Source organism: Lampris incognitus, chromosome 4 (genome assembly GCF_029633865.1).
Source record: "Lampris incognitus isolate fLamInc1 chromosome 4, fLamInc1.hap2, whole genome shotgun sequence".
Taxonomy (NCBI): Eukaryota; Metazoa; Chordata; class Actinopteri; order Lampriformes; family Lampridae; genus Lampris; species Lampris incognitus.
Genome location: NC_079214.1, coordinates 3,715,790 through 3,742,312, shown reverse-complemented (window position 1 = coordinate 3,742,312; position 26,523 = coordinate 3,715,790). Strand labels below are relative to the sequence as shown.

Here is a 26,523-nt window from a genome sequence, read left to right as displayed (position 1 = left end):
AGGCGACGCCGCCGCCGCACCGCACCGCCTCGGCCACCTCGGCTACGTCTATGCCCTGGGACCAGAGCGCCACTCTTTCTGTTTTTTTTATTTCCTCCGCGCTTTATTGAACACGTCTTCATATACAGCGGCGGTACAGACAAAGGCAGACAGCTCTTCCTCTTCCGCCTTCATCAGCCGTGATGCTGGCCGCCAAAAACATGCCCAACAACACACATGCTCAGCAACACATGCCCAGCAACACACATGCCCAACAACACACATGCCCAACAACACGCATGCCCAGCAACACACATGCCCAACAACACACATGCCCAACAACACACATGCCCAACAACACGCATGCCCAACAACACACATGCCCAACAACACGCATGCCCAACAACACACATGCCCAACAACACGCATGCCCAGCAACACGCATGCTCAGCAACACACATGCTCAGCAACACACATGCCCAACAACACACATGCCCAACAACACACATGCCCAGCAACACACATGCCCAACAACACACATGCCCAACAACACACATGCCCAACAACACACATGCTCAGCAACACACATGCCCAACAACACACATGCCCAACAACACACATGCCCAACAACACACATGCCCAACAACACACATGCTCAGCAACACACATGCCCAACAACACGCATGCCCAAAGACACGCATGCTCAACAACACACATGCCCAACAACACACATGCTCAGCAACACACATGCCCAACAACACACATGCTCAGCAACACACATGCCCAACAACACGCATGCCCAACAACACACATGCCCAACAACACACATGCCCAACAACACACATGCCCAGCAACACGCATGCCCAGCAACACGCATGCCCAACAACACACATGCCCAGCAACACGCATGCCCAGCAACACGCATGCCCAACAACACGCATGCTCAGCAACACACATGCCCAACAACACACATGCCCAACAACACACATGCTCAGCAACACGCATGCCCAGCAACACACATGCTCAGCAACACACATGCCCAACAACACACATGCCCAACAACACACATGCTCAGCAACACGCATGCCCAGCAACACGCATGCCCAACAACACGCATGCTCAGCAACACACATGCCCAACAACACACATGCCCAACAACACACATGCTCAGCAACACGCATGCCCAGCAACACGCATGCCCAGCAACACACATGCCCAACAACACGCATGCCCAACAACACGCATGCCCAGCAACACGCATGCCCAACAACACGCATGCCCAGCAACACGCATGCTCAGCAACACGCATGCCCAACAACACGCATGCCCAACAACACACATGCCCAACAACACACATGCCCAACAACACTCATGCCCAACAACACACATGCTCAACAACACACATGCCCAACAACACTCATGCCCAACAACACGCATGCCCAACAACACGCATGCCCAACAACACACATGCCCAACAACACACATGCCCAACAACACGCATGCCCAGCAACACGCATGCTCAGCAACACACATGCCCAACAACACGCATGCCCAACAACACGCATGCCCAACAACACGCATGCCCAACAACACGCATGCTCAGCAACACACATGCCCAACAACACGCATGCCCAACAACACGCATGCCCAACAACACTCATGCCCAACAACACACATGCTCAACAACACGCATGCCCAACAACACGCATGCTCAACAACACGCATGCTCAACAACACACATGCCCAACAACACATATGCCCAACAACACACATGCCCAACAACACACATGCTCAACAACACGCATGCCCAACAACACGCATGCCCAACAACACGCATGCTCAGCAACACACATGCCCAACAACACACATGCCCAACAACACACATGCTCAGCAACACGCATGCCCAGCAACACGCATGCCCAGCAACACGCATGCCCAACAACACGCATGCCCAACAACACGCATGCCCAGCAACACGCATGCCCAACAACACGCATGCCCAGCAACACGCATGCTCAGCAACACGCATGCCCAACAACACGCATGCCCAACAACACACATGCCCAACAACACACATGCCCAACAACACTCATGCCCAACAACACACATGCTCAACAACACACATGCCCAACAACACTCATGCCCAACAACACGCATGCCCAACAACACGCATGCCCAACAACACACATGCCCAACAACACACATGCCCAACAACACGCATGCCCAGCAACACGCATGCTCAGCAACACACATGCCCAACAACACGCATGCCCAACAACACGCATGCCCAACAACACGCATGCCCAACAACACGCATGCTCAGCAACACACATGCCCAACAACACGCATGCCCAACAACACGCATGCCCAACAACACTCATGCCCAACAACACACATGCTCAACAACACGCATGCCCAACAACACGCATGCTCAACAACACGCATGCTCAACAACACACATGCTCAGCAACACGCATGCTCAACAACACACATGCCCAACAACACACATGCCCAACAACACACATGCCCAGCAACACGCATGCCCAGCAACACGCATGCCCAGCAACACGCATGCCCAACAACACGCATGCTCAGCAACACACATGCCCAACAACACACATGCCCAACAACACACATGCTCAGCAACACGCATGCCCAGCAACACACATGCTCAGCAACACACATGCCCAACAACACACATGCCCAACAACACACATGCTCAGCAACACGCATGCCCAGCAACACGCATGCCCAACAACACGCATGCTCAGCAACACACATGCCCAACAACACACATGCTCAGCAACACGCATGCCCAGCAACACGCATGCCCAGCAACACGCATGCCCAACAACACACATGCCCAGCAACACGCATGCCCAACAACACGCATGCCCAGCAACACGCATGCTCAGCAACACGCATGCCCAACAACACGCATGCCCAACAACACACATGCCCAACAACACACATGCCCAACAACACTCATGCCCAACAACACACATGCTCAACAACACACATGCCCAACAACACTCATGCCCAACAACACGCATGCCCAACAACACGCATGCCCAACAACACACATGCCCAACAACACGCATGCCCAACAACACGCATGCCCAGCAACACGCATGCTCAGCAACACACATGCCCAACAACACGCATGCCCAACAACACGCATGCCCAACAACACGCATGCCCAACAACACGCATGCTCAGCAACACGCATGCCCAACAACACGCATGCCCAACAACACGCATGCCCAACAACACTCATGCCCAACAACACACATGCTCAACAACACGCATGCCCAACAACACGCATGCCCAACAACACGCATGCTCAACAACACGCATGCTCAACAACACACATGCCCAACAACACATATGCCCAACAACACACATGCCCAACAACACACATGCTCAACAACACGCATGCCCAACAACACGCATGCCCAACAACACGCATGCTCAGCAACACACATGCCCAACAACACACATGCTCAGCAACACACATGCTCAGCAACACACATGCTCAGCAACACACATGCCCAACAACACACATGCCCAACAACACACATGCTCAGCAACACGCATGCCCAGCAACACGCATGCCCAGCAACACACATGCCCAACAACACGCATGCCCAACAACACGCATGCCCAACAACACTCATGCCCAGCAACACGCATGCCCAACAACACGCATGCCCAGCAACACGCATGCTCAGCAACACACATGCCCAGCAACACGCATGCCCAACAACACGCATGCCCAACAACACACATGCCCAACAACACGCATGCCCAGCAACACGCATGCTCAGCAACACACATGCCCAACAACACGCATGCCCAACAACACGCATGCCCAACAACACTCATGCCCAACACACATGCTCAACAACACGCATGCCCAACAACACGCATGCTCAACAACACGCATGCTCAACAACACACATGCCCAACAACACACATGCTCAACAACACGCATGCCCAACAACACGCATGCCCAACAACACGCATGCTCAGCAACACACATGCCCAACAACACACATGCTCAGCAACACACATGCTCAGCAACACACATGCTCAACAACACACATGCCCAACAACACGCATGCTCAGCAACACGCATGCCCAGCAACACACATGCCCAACAACACACATGCCCAACAACACGCATGCTCAGCAACACACATGCCCAACAACACACATGCTCAACAACACACATGCTCAACAACACACATGCCCAGCAACACGCATGCTCAGCAACACACATGCTCAGCAACACACATGCTCAACAACACACATGCTCAACAACACACATGCCCAACAACACACATGCCCAACAACACGCATGCTCAACAACACGCATGCCCAACAACACGCATGCCCAACAACACGCATGCCCAACAACACGCATGCTCAGCAACACGCATGCTCAACAACACACATGCCCAACAACACACATGCCCAACAACACGCATGCCCAACAACACGCATGCTCAGCAACACACATGCCCAACAACACACATGCCCAACAACACACATGCCCAACAACACACATGCTCAACAACACACATGCCCAACAACACACATGCCCAACAACACACATGCCCAACAACACACATGCCCAACAACACGCATGCTCAGCAACACGCATGCTCAACAACACACATGCCCAACAACACGCATGCCCAACAACACGCATGCCCAACAACACACATGCTCAACAACACACATGCTCAACAACACACATGCCCAACAACACGCATGCTCAACAACACACATGCTCAACAACACGCATGCTCAACAACACACATGCTCAGCAACACACATGCTCAACAACACACATGCTCAGCAACACACATGCCCAACAACGTGTTGTTAAGCATGTTGTAGCATCTGTGTGTGTGTGTGTGTGTGTGTGTGTGTGTGTGTGTGTGTCTGTCCCAGCGCTACCATATGTTGGGTTTTCGGTAATACCATTTTACCTTCTGGCCGCAGTACAGAAGGCCAGACACTACAGTAATACACAAACAGACACTACAGTAATACACAAACATAACACATCCATAATAGAGTAAACATAGACAATAGAAAACAAAAAAGACGACATTTTACTATGCCAGAGTTTGTGTTACATGCAGCATATTAAATTCGCCTAGTAACTTAAAAGTCTTGGTAGCTTTTTAGTTTTAAGATGAAATAAAATGGCGCTATATTGTTTAAAGACATGAATAAAGTGCAGGAAATGTGGCTTTGGTTCCTGACCATTTTGTTTCTTGTGAATATGGACTGTTCCAAAAAGAACAACTAGCTGTCTGATACGCAGCATGTTATCCCCAAGCTTGTCTTTATACAAAACAGCACTACATCAGACATGTCTATTTCTGTGTTCATCCTGAGTCTCCTTTAGAAAGCTGGCTACTTCAGTCCAGAACATTCTAATGTGCATGCACTGGCTTGCAAAAGTATTCATACCCCTTGAACTTTTCCACATTTTGTCACGTTACGACCACAAACATAAATATATTTTATTGGAATGTTATGTGAAAGACCAACACAAAGTGGCACACAATTGTGAAGTACAAATTGTTATCTGTTTACCATATAATTTTCCAGCCAATTTAGCCCCACCCCTCTGATACCATACCTCATCATTTTATTAAGTTCATGGTCAGTTGTATCAAATGAATTTTAAAAATCATATCATGCATAAATGATCCCACTGCATACTTCTTGTTACCAATACAACTAGTTATTTCTTCTATTAGCTCCATTAATGCCATAGATGTTGATCTGTTTGATCAGAACCCATATTGACTGTCTGACAACAATTCATGTTTCTCAATAAAGTTATCCAACCTTGCAATATAGTTTTTCCAAAATCTTAGAGAACTGGGAAAGTAAGGACACAGGCCTGTAATTGGTAAAGTGATGTCCATCCCCAGCTTTATGTAGTGGGATAACTTTAGCAATTTTCATATTGCATGATAATGTACCCGTTTTGAGAGACAAGTTGCAGATATAAGTCAGTGGGTTTACAATACCATCGATGACTTTCTTAACGAAAGTCATATCGGTTCCATTCCAGTCAGTTGACATTTGGTTCTTATTTTTGTTAACAATATCAATGATTTCCTTTCCTTCTACAGCTCTCATAAAGATGGAGCTTTGAGTTCTAGCTCCATAATCCTCAACAGCCCCCACCTCTTTTAGCTGTGGGTCATCGATTTGGTCCCACGCTTACAAAACTGTGTTAAACCCAGTTACCACATCATTCATTGTCCATGAAATACTGAGGGTAACCTGTTTGTTGATCCATTTCTAATAATGCTATTTGATGCTCTCCATGTGCCGCCAACAACAACAACAACAACATTAACTTAGTTTTGTATGGGGCCTTTCAAGGAACCCAAGGACGCTTTACACTAGATAAGAAAAGAAAAAAGATTAAAACAAAGATCAAGACTACAGACCACAGGCCTTAGTAAAAAGGTAGGTTTTCAGTAGTCTTTTAAAATTGTCCAAAGAGGCAGCGTTGCAGATCTCAGCTGGAATAGAGTTACAACTGCCACAACTGCTTATTTTAATTTACCTGATCAGCTTTTAATGTTGCTTTTAAACTTTTTAACAGACAGAATCCAGCAGGTTTTAGTTAATGGCGTTGTGTCCGGTGTCCTGGTCTCAAACAGGGGCTCACCGCAGAGTTGCGTTCTTTCCCCCCTGCTTTTTATTTTGTATACAGACAGCCGCAGGTCTTCTAAAGAGGGCAGCTACCTGGTGAAATTCTCTGACCATACCGCACTTTCGTCTCTTCTTCATGGCTCAGAGTCAGATCACGGTTGTGTCCTACCTGCCTTTGTTGATTGGTGCGATGATAGCTTCCTTGACCTTAACGTGTCAAAAACTAAGGAACGTATCATTGATTTTAGGAGAAATAGTGATAAACCCAAAGCTAGCACTAGGACTATACATGGTGAGGATGTTCTAATTGTTGACACTTGTAAGTACTTGGGAACCGCGTTCGACTCCCAACTCAAGTTCGATGTAAACACAGATTTAATTCTCAAGCGTGGACAACAAAGAATTCACTTAATGTGGAAGCTGAACTCCTTTAATGTCTGTAACACCATCTTGTGTATTTTTTACCTGTCATTTATTGAAAGTCTTTTAACTTTTTCCCCTATGTGTTGGTTTAACGGGTTGACTGTGAAGGACAGGAACAGCCTAAACAGTATGGTTAAGGTCTGCTCCAAAATAATGGGAGTCCAGCAGAGAGACTCGTGCTCCCTCTGGGAGAAACGTGTGGCCCAGAAAGCAAAAGGAATTATTAGCCAATCTGACCACGTCCTGTCCAGTGAATTCACTGCAATGTCCTCAGGCCGGTGCTATAAAACGCCCCCTATGAAAACGAATTGCTATTCTAAGTCCTTCATTCCTGCTGCTATCAGGCTGTTAAATGCTGAGATTAGTCATTTTAAATAATTGCTTTATATCGTTTTAAACCACAATAATTGGTTTATACCTTGTCTGTTTTTCGCATGGCTTGTGGACCTGTACGTTCACTGACTGTAGTGGAGGATTGTAATGTGCAGTGCTTCTTAGAATGCTTCATTTGTTTTATTTATTCTATTCTTTTAACTTATATGAATTTTTGCCCTTCACCTGGTCCTCGTGTGAGTTTGCATGCAAGGCCACACGAGGGGGACAGTGTCCATCTCTTGCCCATGTACTGTTCTGTCTATTGTCTCTGACATACTGATGATTGCCACTTATCTGTGAGTTTGGTGTATAGTCTGGGTAGATTGTGCAACTGATTTGCCCTTCTGGGATAAATAGAGTTGTCTGAATCTGAAAACATTTCAAAACTAAGGGGCTTTCTATCAAAATCAGACTGTGAGAAATTAATCCATGTATTTTTAACAAGTAGACTAGACTACTGTAATGGACTATTCACCGGCCTCCCAAAATCAGTTGTGCATCAACTACAGTTAATTCAAAATGCGGCAGTACGTGTTCTCACCGAAGCTAAAATGTATGAGCACATTACACCTGTTCTTAGATCTCTGCATTGGCTCCCCGTCAAAACTAGAATCAATTTTAAAATTCTGTTGATTGTATACAAAGCATTAAATGGTCTTGCACCACACTGTATAAAAGACATGCTAATTACTTACAAACCAGCAGGAACTCTCAGGTCCATGGCAGTGGTCTTTTAACCATCCCTTGTGCAGGTCTAGAGCATGGGAAACTGCCTTTTGTATTTACACCCCAAGTAGATGGAACGCCCTGCCTGAGGACCTGAGAGAGGCCCCCACACTGGACACATTTAAAAGCAGGTTAAAAACCTTACTTTTCAAAACAGACTATGGCTAAGTTCTTGGTGTGTGTGTGTGTGTGTGTTGTGTGTGTTGTATATTTTGCCAACATTTTTTTAATATATTCTGCTCCTGATTGTTACATTTAATTAATCAGTTTTTATGGCCCTTTTATTTTACTCAGTTTTAAACTTGTCTGTACTTTTATAAACTTTGTCCGTACTTTTATTCATCTTATTTTATCCTTTTTTATCTTTTGTCTGTAAAGCACATTGAATTATCTCTGCAATGATAAGGTTCTATACAAATAAACTTGCCTTGCCTTGCCTTGCCTTTAAACCATGGTGGCGGATGATCTGACCAAGGGAGGGAGCATGTACATGGTAAACAGGAGGGGTCCAAGCATGGAGCCTTGTGGCATGCCTTGGTTGACTGGTGCTAGGGTGGAACTGGAGTCTCTGATGTTAACAAACTGTTTCCTGTTGGTGAGATGTGACTGGAACCAGGAGAGGGCTACACCAGTGAGGCCTAGGTATTCGGATAAGTTATTGGGGAGAATGGTGTGGGAAACAGTTTTGAAGGCTGCAGAGACGTCCAAGATGAGAATACTGATGTAGCTGGAATCAGCAGCAATGAGGAGGTCATATCTGCGAAGAGCAGAAATGCAATTCTGAGGTTCCCAAAACAGACACACTCCTCACCTTGGCTGCGCCTTGAGATCCTGTCCATGAATATCAAAAACAGAATTGGAGACAAGGGAAAAACTTGGAGTCCGACACCCACCGAAAACGTGTTTGACTTTGTGCCGAGAATGCGGACACAGCTCTCACTTTGGTTATACAAGGACCAGATGGCTTGTAGCAACTGCCCCGGTACCCCATCCTCCCGCAGTATCCCCCCACAGAGTGCCCCGGGGTATACAGTCATAAGCCTTCTCCCAAGTCCACAAAACGCATGTAGACTGGCTGGTCAAACTCCCATGCCTCCCTCAGCACTTCCGCAAGGGTAAAGAGTTGGTCCGTTGTTCCACGGCCAGGATAGAATCCACATTGTTCCTCTGGGATCCGAGGTTCACTATAACTACGCTTCATGAATGTCACATGGGTGGGATAAGGAGTGTTCCTTCAGTAACCATATGACATTTGAGGATAATCAATTGAAACATTGCCGAGTTATTCTCACTTCCTGTCTGGCATGGTGTCATGTGTTTGCCATGGTGACCCAGTTCAACACATCAACAGATGTTGCTGTATATCAAGTGTAGACCTACTACTACTTTCGGCTGCTCTCGTTAGGGGTCGCCACAGCGGATCATCCGTTTCCATTTCTTCCTGTCCTCTGCATCATCCTCTGTCACACCAGCCACCTGCATGTCTTCCCTCACCACATCCATAAACCTCCTCTTTGGCCTTCCTCGTCTCTTCCCTGGCAGCTCCATATTCAGTATCCTTCTCCCAGTATACCTTGCATCTCTCCTCTACACATGTCCAAGGCATCTCAAGCTTGCCCTTGTTGGCGTATTGGACAATATAGTCAATCTTCAACAGCTTCCTCTTTCCTGTTGCCAAATGGTGGTGCTATACCAGAGAGTCATTTTTTTGGGCATGTGGCTATTATAACTATCATAACCTGTGAAGTTTGAGCCGTATCAAGCAATGCCTGGCGAATTTAAGATGCATTTTCTGTTTGCGTGGTGAGACAAATGAATTCATCGTTTCGCCATTTCAACGCCTTGCAAGATATCAAAAATCCCTTCGCAATTTAAATCGGCAACATCTTGATATCATATACACAAAATCTGACATGAACCGATGAACCATCTAGGAAGAGTATTTCAAAATGTAACGTGTCAAAATGCCAAAATTGAAAATAACACTTCCTGTTGTGTGTTACTTATATGATGTACATTAAAAATTTGTGCAACTTGGGGAGACCCATGTACATACCAAATTTGGTGCATGTATGTAGGTAAAACTACACGCCGGGCACAAGCCTCAATGACATATGTGGGCGCTATGGAGTCCCTGGGCCACACCCAGGGCCAAGCCTCTGTCCGAGTAACTGTCACAAAAACTGATGTGTGTACCACATTTCACGAGTTTTCAACCGTGAGAATAACCTCAAAAATGGCCAAGTCTTGAAGAAAAAGAAGAAAAATCCTTACAGAAACGATGCAGGCCTTGCCCTCCGGTGCTCGGGCCCTAATTGAGAAGTGTTAGACTATCTTTGAATGCTGTCCTTATCATTAGTGATAAATGGTACCATTCTAAAATTATCCTTCTTGGTTTCTTCCCTTTTTCTTTCCTTTTTACAGTGAATGGTATTAAAGATCCACGGGTTGACCGTGCCATCAGGTTTTGCATAAAGATTGTAAGTGCCTACTCCTTCAATTGGAAGAAGAGAAGAGATATGGCTGTGGTACAGACTGAGCTCGGTCTACCTTCTCACAACCTGATCACCAAGTCCCAAACCAGGTGGGATTCAAGACAACTGATGGTAGAACGAGTGTTGGAACAGCAGAAGGCATAGGTCCTGGGAGCGGACAAGAAAAGCAGGCACCTGTTTCCCAGCTGGCAGGATACTGAAGTGTTGGAGTCCATCCATCCATCCATTATCCGAACCGCTTATCCTGCTCTCAGGGTCGCAGGGATGTTGGAGCCTATCCCGGCAGTCATTGGGCGGCAGGCAGGGAGGGAGACACCCTGGACAGGCCGACTTACACACACACACACACACGCATTCACACCTAGGGACAATTTAGTACGGCCAGTTCACCTGACCTACATGTCTTTGGACTGTGGGAGGAAACCGGAGCACCTGGAGGAAACCCACGCAGACACAGGGAGAACATGCAAACTCCACACAGAGGATGACCCGGGACCACCCCCAAGGTTGGATTACCCCGGGGCTCGAACCCAGGACCTTCTTGCTGTGAGGCGACTGCACAAACCCCTGTGCCACCGTGCTGCCCCGCGCTGGAGTCAGTGAATAAAACTGTTAAGTCCACCGAAGGAATTCACTGATGACTTTTCTAGTTAGGCCTACTTGAGTGTCTCCTACCTCAAACCGATATCCCACCTGTTAAACAACAGCCTTCTGCAGCCAGAGGAGGGTGAGACCGAGCTCACCAAGAAAATCAAGAGCAACATACTTGAGTATCTCAATAAATGAAATGACCCTTTTTTCTCTTTTTTGGAATGGCGTTTCCCTTGTGTTAAGGCAGAGAGAGGCAGAGAACAAGAATTTCATTGTATTCTAAATACATATGACACTAAAGTTGAACTTGAATACAGGAACTCCTGGGCATGGCCTCACTCATGGACCCCCGGCTCCGGAGAATCTACATAGCAGATGACAAAGTGGACGGAATCAAGAAAAGAGCTTTTACAGAGCTGATGTCTCTTCTAGCTGAGAAAAGCAAATCCCAGCCTGGCACATCTGTGCAGGTGCACCAAGAAGAATCTGAACCTGTAACAAAGAAGAAGAAAATTCTAGCAAGCTTCTTCAAGAAGACAGTGTTGTTTACCTCCCAGTCAGAGCAGTACAAAAGTGAAGCAGAGCTGTCATGCTACTTGTCGTCTGAGACAGACCCTGACACAGACCCTCTGCAGTGATGGAAGCTACATGAAGCTAACTTCCCAAGACTGAGTAATCTGGCCAAGAAATATCTCTCCATTCCTGCCACAAGGGAGAAGATTTTTCAGTACAGGGGTAACATTGCAAGAAGCCAAAAAGTATGCCTCTAGCCAGTGGCAGGAGACAGGCTTGTCTTCCTCTTGAAAAACCTGTAGACAACTTCCTACAGAGGGAGTTATTTTGTTTGAGAGTACTTTATTATTTAATTTGTATGTAAATTTTTTTATTTTACAAGTTTTTTTTTTCAAGGATGGCCTACAAGAGACTTTTTTCAGTTTGATTTTAAAAGAACTGCACAATAATGACAGCTGAGTGGTGCTGTGTTTTTTTTAATTTTTATTCTTGAACAACTGAATTGTTCACATGGGCCTGCTCTACTTGGTAATCTCATTGGTAATCTCAATTTTTTTGTTATTGTGTTAATACAGAAAATGTTTCTTTTGCCTTGGTCTTTAGTTTGTTTAGAGAAAAACAGAAACAATTGTGGTTTAAATAAAAAATTGTCCATTAGTTAAAAAAAAATCGACATTTTATTTTTAGGCCAAATCGCCCACCCCTGGTTTGAGTTTGAATGCAAACCTGCAATGCTTCATAGCATAGTACCAGTAGTTGACCTAATGCCCAAAAACATTTGTGTTGTTTGCATTTGTGTAGACTTGCAGATTTTCATAAACAAGTACTGCTTATTTGGACTCTCTCTTACAAACACAATTTCTCTCCTCATAGATATACAATTTGGAACAACAAGGATATCAGATAGAGAAACAAAACTTTATTGTTTTAGAAACTGTATTGACTGTAACATCATATGGGTTAAACGATTATCAATTTTATAGTCATGCAGAATTTATGAGTCATTTTGATGTTCCTATCATGTGTATAGAATTTCCAACTGTAATTAAGCCCATTCCTGAAGGAGTGATATCTCTCATAAGAGAACACCGCAACACTCCAGGTGAATCTATGGAAGATTTCTTATCGTTGGTTTTATTAAAAGGCGTTAATATCCGAAGCAAAAATGTAACTACACGTTGCGGCGACATGCGGCTACACAGACTGCAACAATTGTGATTGGTCTGCTTGGTAGGATCGCATTTCCGGCTGCTCCTTCTTCACCAAACAGTAACCATGGACCAAATCGAGGAGAGACTAGTTGAGGACATTCGCAAATATGCACATTTGTACCACTTTGCCTTGCATGAATTTCAGTAAAAGTAACTTGTTCAACATGTATTAGCTTCAACTCCAACATTTTTTTTTTTATTGAACACATTTCAAGAATTACAAAATATTATACAGAAGAATATATCAGTCAATCTGACACGTAGAGAACTGGTCAACTTTAACAGCTTGTATCTATACATAAGACATCAACATCAAATATATTAAAAGAAAAGAAAATATAAAACAAAAAAACACTATCAACATCTGAATGTACAAGGGAGATTCAAGCTTATATATATATATATATATATATATAAATGCAATTTATATTTTTATTATCAAGTATTTTCCCTATTATTTGAGTGGTCTTAATAGGTTTTTTGTCCGTTCTATTTGAACGTGTTGAATTTGATGTTGTAGTTCAACACAAAACAGCCAGATATTAGGTGTGATCTGAAGCACTTTGGCCTCATGTATGTGATATTATGTATGTGATATTTGCCGACAAGACAGATAAGCTTGAGAGCATTGTTAGTGGACTTTGAGTCTGTATCACAGTTCAGAAACAAGACCATGTCTTCTAAAACTGGTGTCAATATGTTAACGCTTAGAAAAATCAACACAGCAACTTCCCAGAATAAATGGGAAATAGATTCAATTTATGTTTTGCAGAAAGAGCATACTGGAGAAATATCTTCTTTAAATCTATGCAATAATTTATTGCAAGGGTAGTATCTATGTAATACCTTCATGTGAACTTCTTTTATTTTATTTGGAATGAGGAATTTATTAGGGTTTGACCAAACTTGCTCTGCTAAAATTTCTGGAAAACGTAATTTCCATAAAAGAGTCGATTTGGGAAAATAACTGATCTGAGGTCAGTATTTTTCTGATATGGCGATTATTACATGTAGGATCTGATAGGTCTTTCCCACCAATTAAGAGCTACTAGCTTCGGGAATTTCTCCTCTCAAAGGGCCATCTATTAATGCACTTTGATGAGAAATAGTAACTTTGGTGATATACTTTTTATTGCATTGTTACATTCTTTTCGAGAAATATTCATAGCCTTCATCTGAACAAAATCTTCATATCCGTAGAGGTTGTCTCTCTCAGTGAGTACATTTAAAATAAAGACTACACCCTTATCCATCCAATCTTTTATATATCTGGACTTGTTTCTAGACAGTACATGCCGACTGTTCCATATTATGCATGAATGTGGTGGAAAAACTATGCTTGAAAGCAAACATCCTAGCTTGAAGAGCTTGTTTGTGAAAATTGGTGAGCTTGAGAGGCAATTTATTACACTTGTAATTCAAATCAAAATCAAATCAATTTTATTTGTATAACCAACCTAATATCACAAATTACAAATTTGCCTCAGTGGGCTTAACAGCAACACAACATCCTGTCCTTAGACCCTCTCATCGGATTACAAAATAACAGAAATCTTAGGCCACCACACTTATCAAATTATAAATTGGGACTATAAAACCAATAACAACTATTTTTAGATGAACATTGCTTAATGCAACTGACCTTGAAAATCTGATTGATTGTTTGAAAGTTGGGCCGGACCCTTTAGTCGACTGGTTAACGTTGTCGCCCGCAATGCAGGAGATACGGGTTCGCGTCCCGGTGGTAGCGGTTCCCGACTGCCCCCTGAATTCGCTGCAATATATATATAGGGCAGCATGGTGGCGCAGGGCGGCACGGTGGTGCAGTGGTTAGCACAGTCGCCTCACAGCAAGAAGGTCCTGGTTTCAAGCCCTGGGGTAGTCCAACCTTGGTGGGTTATCCAGAGTCGTCCTCTGTGTGGAGTCTGCATGTTCTCCCCGTGTCTGCGTGGGTTTCCCCCGGGGGCTCCGGTTTCCTCCCACAGTCCAAAGACATGTAGGTCAGGTGAATTGGCGGTACTAAATTGTCCCTAGGAATGAATAGGTGTGTGTGTCGGCCCTGTGATGGCCTGGCGGCCTGTCCAGGGTGTCTCCCTGCCTGCCGCCCAATGACTGCTGGGATAGGCTCCAGCATCCCCGCGACCCTGGCAGTAGGATAAGCGGTTAAGAGAATGGATGGATGTTTGAAAGTCTAATGCATTAAAGCCCCCTTCAGAGTAGCTTCTAATACATGTTTTTCTTTTAACATACTCCGTTTTGTTTTTCCATATAAAGTTAAACGGAGAATCAATGGCTGCACATTTCTTTGGATCAACATAAACTGAGATGGCAGGGTATACTATTCTTGAAATACTACCTTCTGCCTTTGACAGCAGTACACACCCCTGTATGGTAAGGTCTCTATGCAACCAACAGTTAAAGACTTTTTTTTTGTGCTTTTTCTATCTTAGGTGAGAAATTGGCAGATACTCTATCACAGTGGTTCTCAACCTTTTTGGGGTGCTGGACCCCCCTGCGTATTTTTGATCTACCCTGAGGACCCCTCCACCTGATCTTGGGGGAGGGGGGTTGCAATTTGATAGAAACAGTAGAAACTGCATTTTAAATTGCATTATAGCATTTATTCACTCTTTGGGGCAAAAATAAGAGCTTTCAGTTGTAACTTAGATACAGTTAACAAAACAGAATTCTTACGCAGTAACTTTCAGATATATGTAACAAAACAGAATATGTATTCAGTAACTTTTAACAATGCAAACGGGAGCGAGATCTCTTATTAAAATACAATAAATTACACTTGTGAAACAGATGTAATTAGAGAAAAAAGTCCTGTTACCCTTTATAGTTTAGGTAGATAAAGGTCTCAGTCACATCTGAGTAAAATAATCCTATTTCTATAAATGTCACAGGATCTTTTTTTAAAGATATTTTATTTTCACGGACCCCTTGCAATTACACCACGGACCACTAGGGGTCCGCGGACCCCCGGTTGAGAAACACTGCTCTATCAGACGCTGACTTATTTATTAAGATACCAAGATACCGTACTGACTTTTTTTTACATCTATACCACTTATTGATGTCTTATCAGAATTATGTACTGTTAAAATTTCGCACTTACTCTGCTTAATAGTAAGGCCTGAGGCCTTAGAGAATTTCTTTAAAGCCTCCAATATGACCGGCACTTGATCTTGATTCTTTAACAAGAGACAGGTGTCATTAGCCAGTTGACTAATTAATAATTTATTTTCTCCTATTTTTATACCTTCAATACTTGTACAATGTACAGTGTATAGGTTAATATGTTCGACAGCAATTAAAAATAAAAATGGAGATATTGGACACTCTTATCTGATACCTCGTTTAACATCAAAACGAAGTGAAGTACCGTTACTAAAGAGACACTGCAATTTATATTTTTATAGAGCGTGTGAACCATTTTTTCTGAAATTTTCCCCAAAGCCCAAATGAAGTAAAGCTTCACTTATGAATGGGTGTTCCAGTGTCGAAGGCTTTTTAAAAATCTAAAAGTATAACTGCTTCGTTAATTAAATCAGAACAATCTAATAAAGCTAGGATTAATCGAATATTATTACTTATGTGTCTGTCCTTCATAAACCCAGATCGAGTTGGTGATATAATTTCGTTCAGACAGCGTTTCAGTCTTTTAGCATACAGTGCAATTACACTGTTGCCTGCCCGTTTCCTGAGTCTGGTGGTGTATAGGTCCTGAATGGAGGGCAGGTTGGCACCAATGAAGTTTTCTGCAGACTTAACTGTCCATTGTAGTCGGTCCCTGTCCTGTTTGGTGGCCGAACCAAACCAGACAGTGATGGATGTGCAGTGGACAGATTGGATGTGAATGTAAAGTTTGACAAGTTAGAGCATCAGTCAAGAGAAGTATCTCCTGGCCTTAATGCTTTCACAGAATTGTAATCCACAATGTGCTTGCATATATTTGTTTCTGTCTTGCTCTCTTCTCTGCTTAATTTTCAGAATAAATCCAAACTATTCTTGTTCTCCTCTTCTAGCATCCAGGAGGTGAGGAGGTTTTGCTGGAGCAGGCAGGTACAGACTCCACCGAGAGCTTCGAGGACGTTGGCCACTCGACAGACGCTAGAGAAATGCTGCAGCAGTACTTGATTGGGGAGCTTCACATGGTAATGTCTGGCTTCTCTTAGGTCTGCAATAAGCATGGTCAAGGAGTTGGCTAATCTGAATGGCTTGTTATCTGCAGCTTCTTGATGTGACGTCCCTTCTCTCACTCAGAAATAACATTAATACTCTTTTATTCAAAACAATTGGCTTTGAATTCAAAGTTGAACGATTGTGATTGTAAGGATCTGTAGTGGCACAGTGGCCTCATGTTTGTCAAGTACGTATGCCCTTCAACTGTATTAAAGGGGTTTAAATCAAGGATAGGAAAGCTTCTGTGGTCAGAAATGTTCTCCCATCTATATTGCTACCATCTCAAGGGGGGCACTGTGGCTGACTCAGTACCCTGTTCTTACATTTATTTAACAATCATGCATCTTGTCTTCCAAAATATTCTGTCATTCCAAACAGTGTTTATTACATTGCTTTCTCTAAATTAATATTGCCATGTGAGCAGCAGTTCTGATTCAGCCTCCAGTGAGGAACGGAAAATACAAGACCAGTAGAAAAGATCATTATTTTCAAACAACTTTTCATCAGAAAAAATAACATCAGACAAAAGCTGATATTGGATTCCTGCTGGCTTGAAAAATTGCAAAAGTAATAATTATTTATTTTGATTTACTTTTTTGGGGAAAAAACCCACCAAGCTGATGCAACAAAGTTAAATAAATATATGCACAAGTACTCACCTTTAAAAACCAAATTAAGCCCTGTTGTGGCACAAAATTCAGCTGCAATTTCAGTTTCAAAAAATTCAAGTTCAGCTTTATTGTCGTGTAGAATACAATAGAATTCTTGTGCTGCTGCTCTCTCTGCCTTAACACTAAGTACACAAAGAACACACCATCCTAAAGTGTCTTGGTGCATGCTGAATAATCCAGGTAAGGAAATCACAGAAAGTTGAATTAGTTCTTCTAGATGTTTATTGAGAGAAGCGTTTCATCACTCATCTAAGTGACCTCTTCAGTCTCAACTGACTGCAGGCAGGTGTCCCCACCCTTATAAACAATACAGTGACTGCAGGTGTCCCACCCTTATAAACAATACAGTGGCATAACGGCCCAAACCAACAATCGGTTTCATATGCAAATTACTTGTTAATGGTCGAAGCAATTTGCATATGAAACTGATTGTTGTTTTCAATCAGGGGTAGCATGGTGGCACAGTGGTTAGTGTGGTCGCCTCATAGCAAGAAAGTCCTGGGTTCGAGCCCCGGGGTAGTCCATCTTGGGGGTCGTCCCGAGTCGTCCTCTGTGTGGAGTTTGCATGTTCTCCCCATGTCTGTGTGGGTTTCCTCCGGGGGCTCCGGTTTCCTCCCACAGTCCAAAGACATGTAGGTCAGGTGAATCAGCCATACTAAATTGTCCCTTGGTATGAATGTGTGTGTGTGTGTGTGTGATGGCCTTGCGGCCTGTCCAGGGTGTCTCCCTGCATGCCACCCAATGACTGCTGGGATAGGCTCCAGCATCACCGCGACCCTGAGAGCAGGATAAGCGGTTCGGATAATGGATGGATGTATTTTTTATAAGGGTGGGATACCTGCGGTCAGTTTAGACTGAAGGGGTCATTTAGATGAGTGATGAAATGCTTCTCTCAATAAACATTATGTCCAGATGAACCGATTCAACTTTCTGTAAACACCATCCCAAAAAAATAATACAGTACACACGATAACACAACAATGTAATGTGCATATGGGTGCATCAGCTGTTCAGCAGCCTGTTCAGCCTGTGGAGAGAAACTATTACTGAGACGGGTGGTGTGTAATTTGATGCTCCGGTACCACTTTTTAGATGGAAGGAGCAAGAACAGAAAATGAGCAGGGTGGCTGGTGTCCTTAAATGATGTTTTAAGCTTTCCTTTTGCAGTGAGGGGTATAAATATTATGAAGTTGTGGTAGTTCCATGCCAATTATTTTTACTGCTGTCTTTACAGTCCTTTGAAGCAGTCCTGAACAGTCAGGCTGCCAAATCACACTGTGATACAAGCAAGCAAGTTTTTATTTATGTAGCACTTTTAAAAACATACAGTTACAAAGTGCTTTACACTCAATACACAAAATACGAATAAATACATAAAATAAATTGAACAAACATAAAAAAGGCATAGGGGGTAACAGATCAAGCTAAAAACAAACCAAAACAGACGGCAGATATGGGGGATCTATAAAAAGGGTTGCCTGGGTTTTTAGAAGCCGCTTAAAACAGTCCAAACATTCGGTGAATCTATAATGGATTGGGGGAGATTATTCCAGAGCTTGAGGCTAAAACTGCAAAGGCGCAGTCACCTTTTGTTTTGCAGTTGGAGTGAGGGATGGCTAAAAGACCGAGGTTTGAGGATCGGAGTGGTCAGGAAGTAGAATGAGGAATGAGAAGATCAGAAATATAACTGGGGGCAAGATCATGCAGTGCTTTAAATGTAATCAGTAAGATCTTATAAGTTATTCTGAATTTAATGGGAAGCCAATAGAGGGATGCAAGAATAGGGGTAATATGGGACCTACGGCTAGTTCTGGTTAGTAGTCTAGCAGCTGCATTCTGAACCAGCTGTAGACAATTTAAAGTAGCTTGGTTGGAGTAGAGGGAGTTCTCTAGACGGGAGAAAATGAAAGTGAATTAATGTTTCGATATCCTTAAAATACAAAATATTTCGGATTTTTACAATATTTCTTAACTGAAGAAAACAAGATTTGCAAGCTTAGTAACATGGTGATCAAAAGACATTCTGGTCAAAGATGATACCAAGATTTTTAGCGGTAGACAAGCAGTATGAAATATTCTATTATATGTCATAGTGCATATATTTCATATTTGATTTCACCAACTTTTTTGTTTACAGTACGTCGGGGCGAATTTGGTGTAGCTGCCTCCGGCAAAACACAAGACTTCCCCCGCCTAACTCTCAGTTTCTTGTTCGTCAACCTGTCCATCACCATTGCAAACGAGAAAGGGCTCAGAGCTGAACCTTGATGTAATCCCACCTCCACCTTGAACCCATCCGTCATTCCAACCACACACCTCACCACTGTCACACTTCCCTCATACATATCCTGCACCACTTTTCCATACTTATCTGCAACTCCTGACTTCCTCATACAGTACCACACCTCCTCTCTCGGCACCCTGTCATATGCTTTCTCTAAATCTACAAAGACACAATGTAACTCCTCCTGACCTCCTCTATACTTCTCCATCAACATTCTCAAAGCAAACATCACATCTGTGGTGCTCTTTCGTGGCATGAAACCATACTGCTGCTGCTGATCATCACCTCTCCTCTTAACCTAGCTTCTATTACTCTTTCCCATATCTTCATACTGTGGCTGATCAACTTTATACCTCTGTAGTTACTACAGCTCTGCACATCGCTCTTATTCTTGAAAATCGGTACCAGTATGCTTCTTCTCCACTCCTCAGGCATCCTGTCACTTTCCAAGATAGTTTTAAACAATCCAGTTAAAAACGCCACAGTCACCTCTCCTAAACATCTCCATGCCTCCACAGGTATGTCATGTGGACCAAATGCCTTTCTACTCTTCATCTTCTTCATAGATGCCCTCACTTCCTCCTTGCTAATCCACCGCACTTCCTGATTCACTATCTCCACATCATCCAACCCTAACTCTCTCTTATTTTCTTCATTCATTAGCTCCTCAAAGTACTCCTTCCACCTTATCAACATACTCTCCTTGCCTGTCAGCACATTTCCATCTCTATCCTTCATCACCCTAACCTGCTGCACATCCTTCCCAGCTCAGTCCCTCTGTTTAGCCGGTCTTTACAAGTCCTTTTCTCATTCCTTAGTGTCTAACCTGTCATACAACTCACCATACACCTTTTCCTTCACCGTCTCTCTTCACCGCATCCCCTTGTACTCCTGTCTACTTTCTTCATCTCTCTGACTATCACACACACTTCTTTGCCCACCTCTTCCTCCGCATACTTTCCTGTACTTCCTCATTCCACCACAAAGTCTCCTTGTCTTCCTTCCTCTGTCCAGATGACACACCAAGTACCTTCCTAGCTGTCTCCCTCACTATATCTCCAGTAGTTGCTCTTCACTCTTCACTACCACTTGTCTTAGTTTCTGTCTTAACTCCTCCCTGAACTCCACACAACAGTCTTCCTTCTTCAACTTTCCACTATTTGATCCTTGGCTCTGCCTTCACTCTCTTCCTCTTCTTGGTCTCCAAAGTCATCCTACAGACCACCATCTGATGCTGCCTAGCTACATTCCCCCCTGTCACCACCTTGCAGTCTCCAATCCCTTTCAGATCATGCCCCCTGCATAAGATATAGTCTACCTGTGTGCACTTTCCTCCACTCTTATGTCACCCTATGTTCCTCCCTCTTCTTGAAATATGTATTCACCACAGCCATTTCCATCCTTTTCGCAAAATCCACCACCATCTGTCCTTCCACATTCCTCTTCTTGACACCATACCGACCCATCACGTCCTCATCACCTCTGTTCCCAGCACCAATATGCCCATTGAAGTCATCATCACACTTTCGAGTTCCAGCGTCATACTCATCACTCTGTCTGACACTCCCTTCACCTCCAGCACACTCTTGACATACTCTTTCTTCAGAATTACCCCTACCCAATTTCTCCTCCCATCTGCACCATGGTAGAAGAATTTGAACCCACCTTTGATGCTGCTGGCCTTTCTCCACTTCCACCTGGTCTCTTGCACACACAGTATATCTACCTTCCTTCTCTCCATCATATCAGCCAGCTCTCTCCTTTTACCAGTCATAGTGCCAACATTCAAAGTTCAGACTCTCACCTCCACACTCTTAACCCTTCCTCCTCTCCCACTGCCTCTGGACATGCCTTTCTTTCTCCTCTCCTTCTCCTTCACCCAACAGTAGCATAGTTTCCCCTGGCACCCTGCTGGCCAACAGTACCGTTGATAACCCGGGCCTCGACCGATGCGGTATGGAAATCTGATTCATGATCCACATATCTGATGTTGCAAAGGTTTTATGCCGTATGCCCTTCCTGACGCAACCCTCTCCATTTATCTGGGCTTGGGACCAGCACTAAGAGTACATTGGCTTGTGCATGATCAGTGGCCAGGTTTGTAACTCTAGTTAATGGTCACACCCGTATTTGCATAAGAAATCGATCAATCGTTGGTTATTATGCAACTGTGCTGTTTATACGGGTGGGGACACCTTCAGTCAGTTGAGACTGAAGAAGTCACTTAGATGAGTGATGAAACACCAAGAGGCTTCCTCAGTTTGTGCCTTTCTGACTAGACCAAGCTAGTCTGACTGGCTGGTGATGAGACTCAGAATTTATCCTCTAGGAGTTTTTGTCAGAGCTATTGATATGCGTGGCTCTTTGTGATCAGATGTTTACCAACGCCTGTCGCTAACAGAGCCACAGATACGAGTGGCTCTTTTGTGTACCGATACCTTATTTTCCTTCATTATCTCATGGTGCCCCGTAGCCTCGACCCCTAAATCTTGCTCGCTGCCCCTTAAGGAGTGTGATCTGAAGCTGGTGGTGATAAGATAAATCTCCCAAACCTCACTGGCCCTCAAATTCAGCATCTGATAGCAGAGAAGTCCCCCACCTTAAATGACCCCCCTCGTGGCAAAAGTGCCATGAAATTCATTCACTGTGTTTACATGCACAGTTAAGTTGAGCTACGTTATAGCTCAATTAGGCCATGTAACTGGACTATTGTCGTTGTCCCAGTATACAAGAACTGGAGGAGAACTGATTTATTGACGGAAGTATGTCCGACTCGTTTACGGTAGGTGGCGATATGCCCCCTTTTATCTGGTCGCTACTGGACCTTCTTCTGGTTGACCTATTGCGTCACATACCATACAAGCGACAAACAAGTTAGCAAGTGGGGCCCATGTGGAGCGGTGAACAACTTTACAGCACTTTACAGCACTGTACATTTCATACGTACCCTACTTTTGGTACAAATGAAATGCACGCTATCCCTGGTGCTTATGGTGATGTCCGAAGGCAGAAGGCAATGCTGTGGTTCTCGCTCGGTTCTTGCAGAAATGTGTGGTTCTCACTCTAGCACTCGCCATGTTGATACTGTTGATACTATGCTGTTCCACTTCCGGGTGAAAGACCGCCGCGGGAACTATGGATCATGTGCAGAACGTCTAGGCGAGTTCTGGGCTGATTGAAGCGTATACATGCTAGAGTAAATCCATCTCCAACCACATCATCTAGGTGTGTTAGTCCCACTCCCAGAAATTCGATTTAGTAGGATTTCAGTGGGACTAACACGTTTACATGTGTTTTAAAAGTCCAGTTTTAGTCACACTAACACAATAAATCCACTTTTTCTAACACCATGTAAACATACTGACAGTGTGTACTTGGCTTTGACTGAACTGGTGGACATTCTCCTCTATAACAGAGACACCCCCTATTTACTGCTCTACATCCCGTTCATTTGTGCATTTCTAAACATGCTGCTGGTGAATTCAAGCGTTATGTTTTAGTAGTCAAATATTTGGTTTACATAAAGCAAAGCATACAGTCGGCTTTCTTTATTTTGTTCAAATTACGCTGTCTTTTTGGGCAAGTGACCCTGCCGCTGTATGTTTGACAGACCGCTCAGCAGCCAGTGAGCGCTGTGAGATTCTGTTTTACGCAACATGTTGGGTGTATGCTGCTTCGCTCAGATGTAGCACCATCAGGTGTCATCACATCCAGCTGTGAACTCGTCGAAACAAAGAAAAACAAAAAATACTTCTGAACTAAAATGTCATGGTGAGGTGTACCTTATACCACAAATCCTATTTTTCAGTACACAAATGAGTCTCTTTCTAACACAACACAAAATAGGTATGCTAAGAAAGCTAACGGGTGTTGTTTTTTGTTTTGCAGGATGACCGAAATAAGGAAAATGGAAAGGTAAACATTCAACGTTCATTACTTATTGTTGAATGGTCATAATTCGTGTCTGTTGCATGTCAGGTTGGTTTTCATTATGTACACTTTAGAATAAAGGCCGTGTGGATGTCCGGGTAGCGTGGTGGTCTATTCCGTTGCCTACCAAGACGGGGATCATCAGTTCGAATCCCCATGTTACCTCCAGCTTGGTCGGGCGTCCCTACAGACACAATTGGCTGTGTCTGCAGGATGGAAGCTGGATGTGGGTGTGTGTCCTGGTCGCTGCACTAGTGCCTCCTCTGGTCAGTCTGGGCACCTGTTCAGGGGGGAGGGGGAACTGGGGGAAATAGCGTGATCCTCCCACGTGCTACGTCCCCCTGGTGAAACTCCTCACTGTCAGGTGAAAAGAAGCGGCTGGTGACTCCGCATGTATGGGAGGAGGCATGTGGTAGTCTGCAGCCCTCCCCGGGTCGGCAGAGGGGGTGGAGCAGAGACCGGGATGGCTCGGAAGAGTGGGGTAATTGGCCGGGTACAATTGGGGAAAAAAGGGGGGGGGGGGGAATAAACGCCATGTTACTTCTCTCATGTGTGTTTGTTCTTTGGCTTTCTCCCACAGGAAGTATACATCACAACTTCAAGAGGGTCCAGGTCAGTCAATGTAATGGGGACCATCCCAAAATCTGTCTTAATGATTCTCACGTCTGTTTCTTGTTTCGATGTTCTTAACCCCAAAACTGCTGTTTTCTTGTTTTCTGTTGTTTTTGTCCTTCTGCAGCTCGTGGACCACGTGGTTGATACCTGCCGTGGCCGCAGCTGTGGTCGGTATCATGTATCGCTACTACATGCTAGAGCACAAGTCGTCTTGAGTTCATCAGCCTTCTCATCTCATTCTCTTTCCATCTGGAGGCCTTGACACATTTGACCAAAACCTTCTCACAGTGAACACACAGTTGAAGGAGTGTTTGACCCCCCCCCCCAAACCCCCTAATTGAAAGGAAAGGAGAAGATGTAGGAAATGCCGTTATTTGTTCTTGCTCAGTGAAGAGCTCAACAAAATGCTCAATCCTTCAGAGACTTCTCAAAAATTATCTGCCCTTGATTTGCATGTTTGTTTGTTTTTCTCAAAATGCCTTCTCATCTTTGTTAAATGGCGTCTGACTGGCTCATTGACCTGCATTTGACAGAATTTGGTCCTTCCATGTTAAACGCTGGGCGGCACAGTGGCGCAGTGGTTAGCACAGTTGCCTCACAGCAAGAAGGTTCTGGGTTCGAGCCCCGGGGTAGTCCAACCTTTGGGGTCGTCCTGGGTCGTCCTCTGTGGGGAGTTTGCATGTTCTCCCCATGTCTGTGTGGGTTTCCTCCGGGTGCTCCGGTTTCCTCCCACAGTCCCAAGACATGTAGGTCAGGTGAATCACCGTACTAAATTGTCCCTAGATATGAATACGTGTGTGTGTGTGTGTGTGTGTGTGTGTGTATGGGCCCTGTGTGATGGACTGGTGGCCTGTCCAGTATCCCCGCGACCCTGAGAGCACGATAAGCGGTTTGGATAATGGATGGATGTTAAACCCAAGACACACACACACACACACACACACACACACACACACACACACACACACACACACACACACACACACACACACACCTAGGGACAAGTTAGTACGGCCAAGTCACCTGACCTACATGTCTTTGGACTGTGGGAGGAAACCCGAGCCCCTGGAGGAAACCCATGCAGACACGAGGACACCATGCAAACTCCACACAGAGGACGACCCCCAAGGTTGGACTACCCCGGGGCTCGAACCCAGGACCTTCTTGCTGTGAGCCGACCACACTAACCACTGTGCCACCGTGCCGCCCCTGACTGAAAACAACGATCAGTTTTATATGCAAATTGCTGTGGCCATTAACAAGAAATTTGCAGCCCAGTACAGATTGGCGGAAGGTGAACACAGAGAGAGAGAGAGACAGAGAGAGATATTCAGGGTGATACTAGAAACCACGCTTTATGCACATGCTACTGTTGTATAACTCTCAATGCATTTTTTGAGTGTAGAAAATGCACCCCCCTTTTTTTCTTTAATCCCCAAAATACTGCTGCTTCAGTCTCCCTCCTCAGACCATCACCTCACTACAGAGCAGTTTTACTGCTGAGCAGGTTCAAGGGTCACCTGGTCGTAAGTTCTTAATATTTCATAAAGGTGGCGTCAGATCTTTCTATGTGTGTTTATTTTGAACTTATTAATTAATTATATTGTTTTATTGATTATTTAAGGTGAATTGCACTTTTTTCCTTCGTTGTGTAATCAGAAATAAAATAATTGGTGCATAAGGATATATAATCAATATTGGATTATATAATATATACAGTAAAACTAAATTGTGCATTATTGTTAAAAAGAGAAATCTGTCTTGTACTATGCACTCAATTGCAATGAAAGAGGAATGAGTTGGTGCCCGACGTGATATCTGAGAGTTAA

General features: G+C 44.3%; 1 protein-coding gene across 1 annotated transcript in view; it reads left to right on the top strand.

Annotated features, from left to right (window-relative positions):
- LOC130111294 (cytochrome b5) overlaps positions 1–26,166 on the top strand; it is a 26,524-nt gene extending 358 nt beyond the window's left edge. The window contains exons 2-5 of the mRNA XM_056278433.1: positions 17,038–17,166; positions 24,038–24,064; positions 24,660–24,691; positions 24,819–26,166. Coding sequence (XP_056134408.1) covers positions 17,038–17,166; positions 24,038–24,064; positions 24,660–24,691; positions 24,819–24,909 — 279 coding nt within the window. The 3' untranslated portion in view covers positions 24,910–26,166. The remainder of the gene's footprint in view (positions 1–17,037; positions 17,167–24,037; positions 24,065–24,659; positions 24,692–24,818) is intronic.
- The last annotated feature ends 357 nt before the right edge of the window (positions 26,167–26,523 follow it).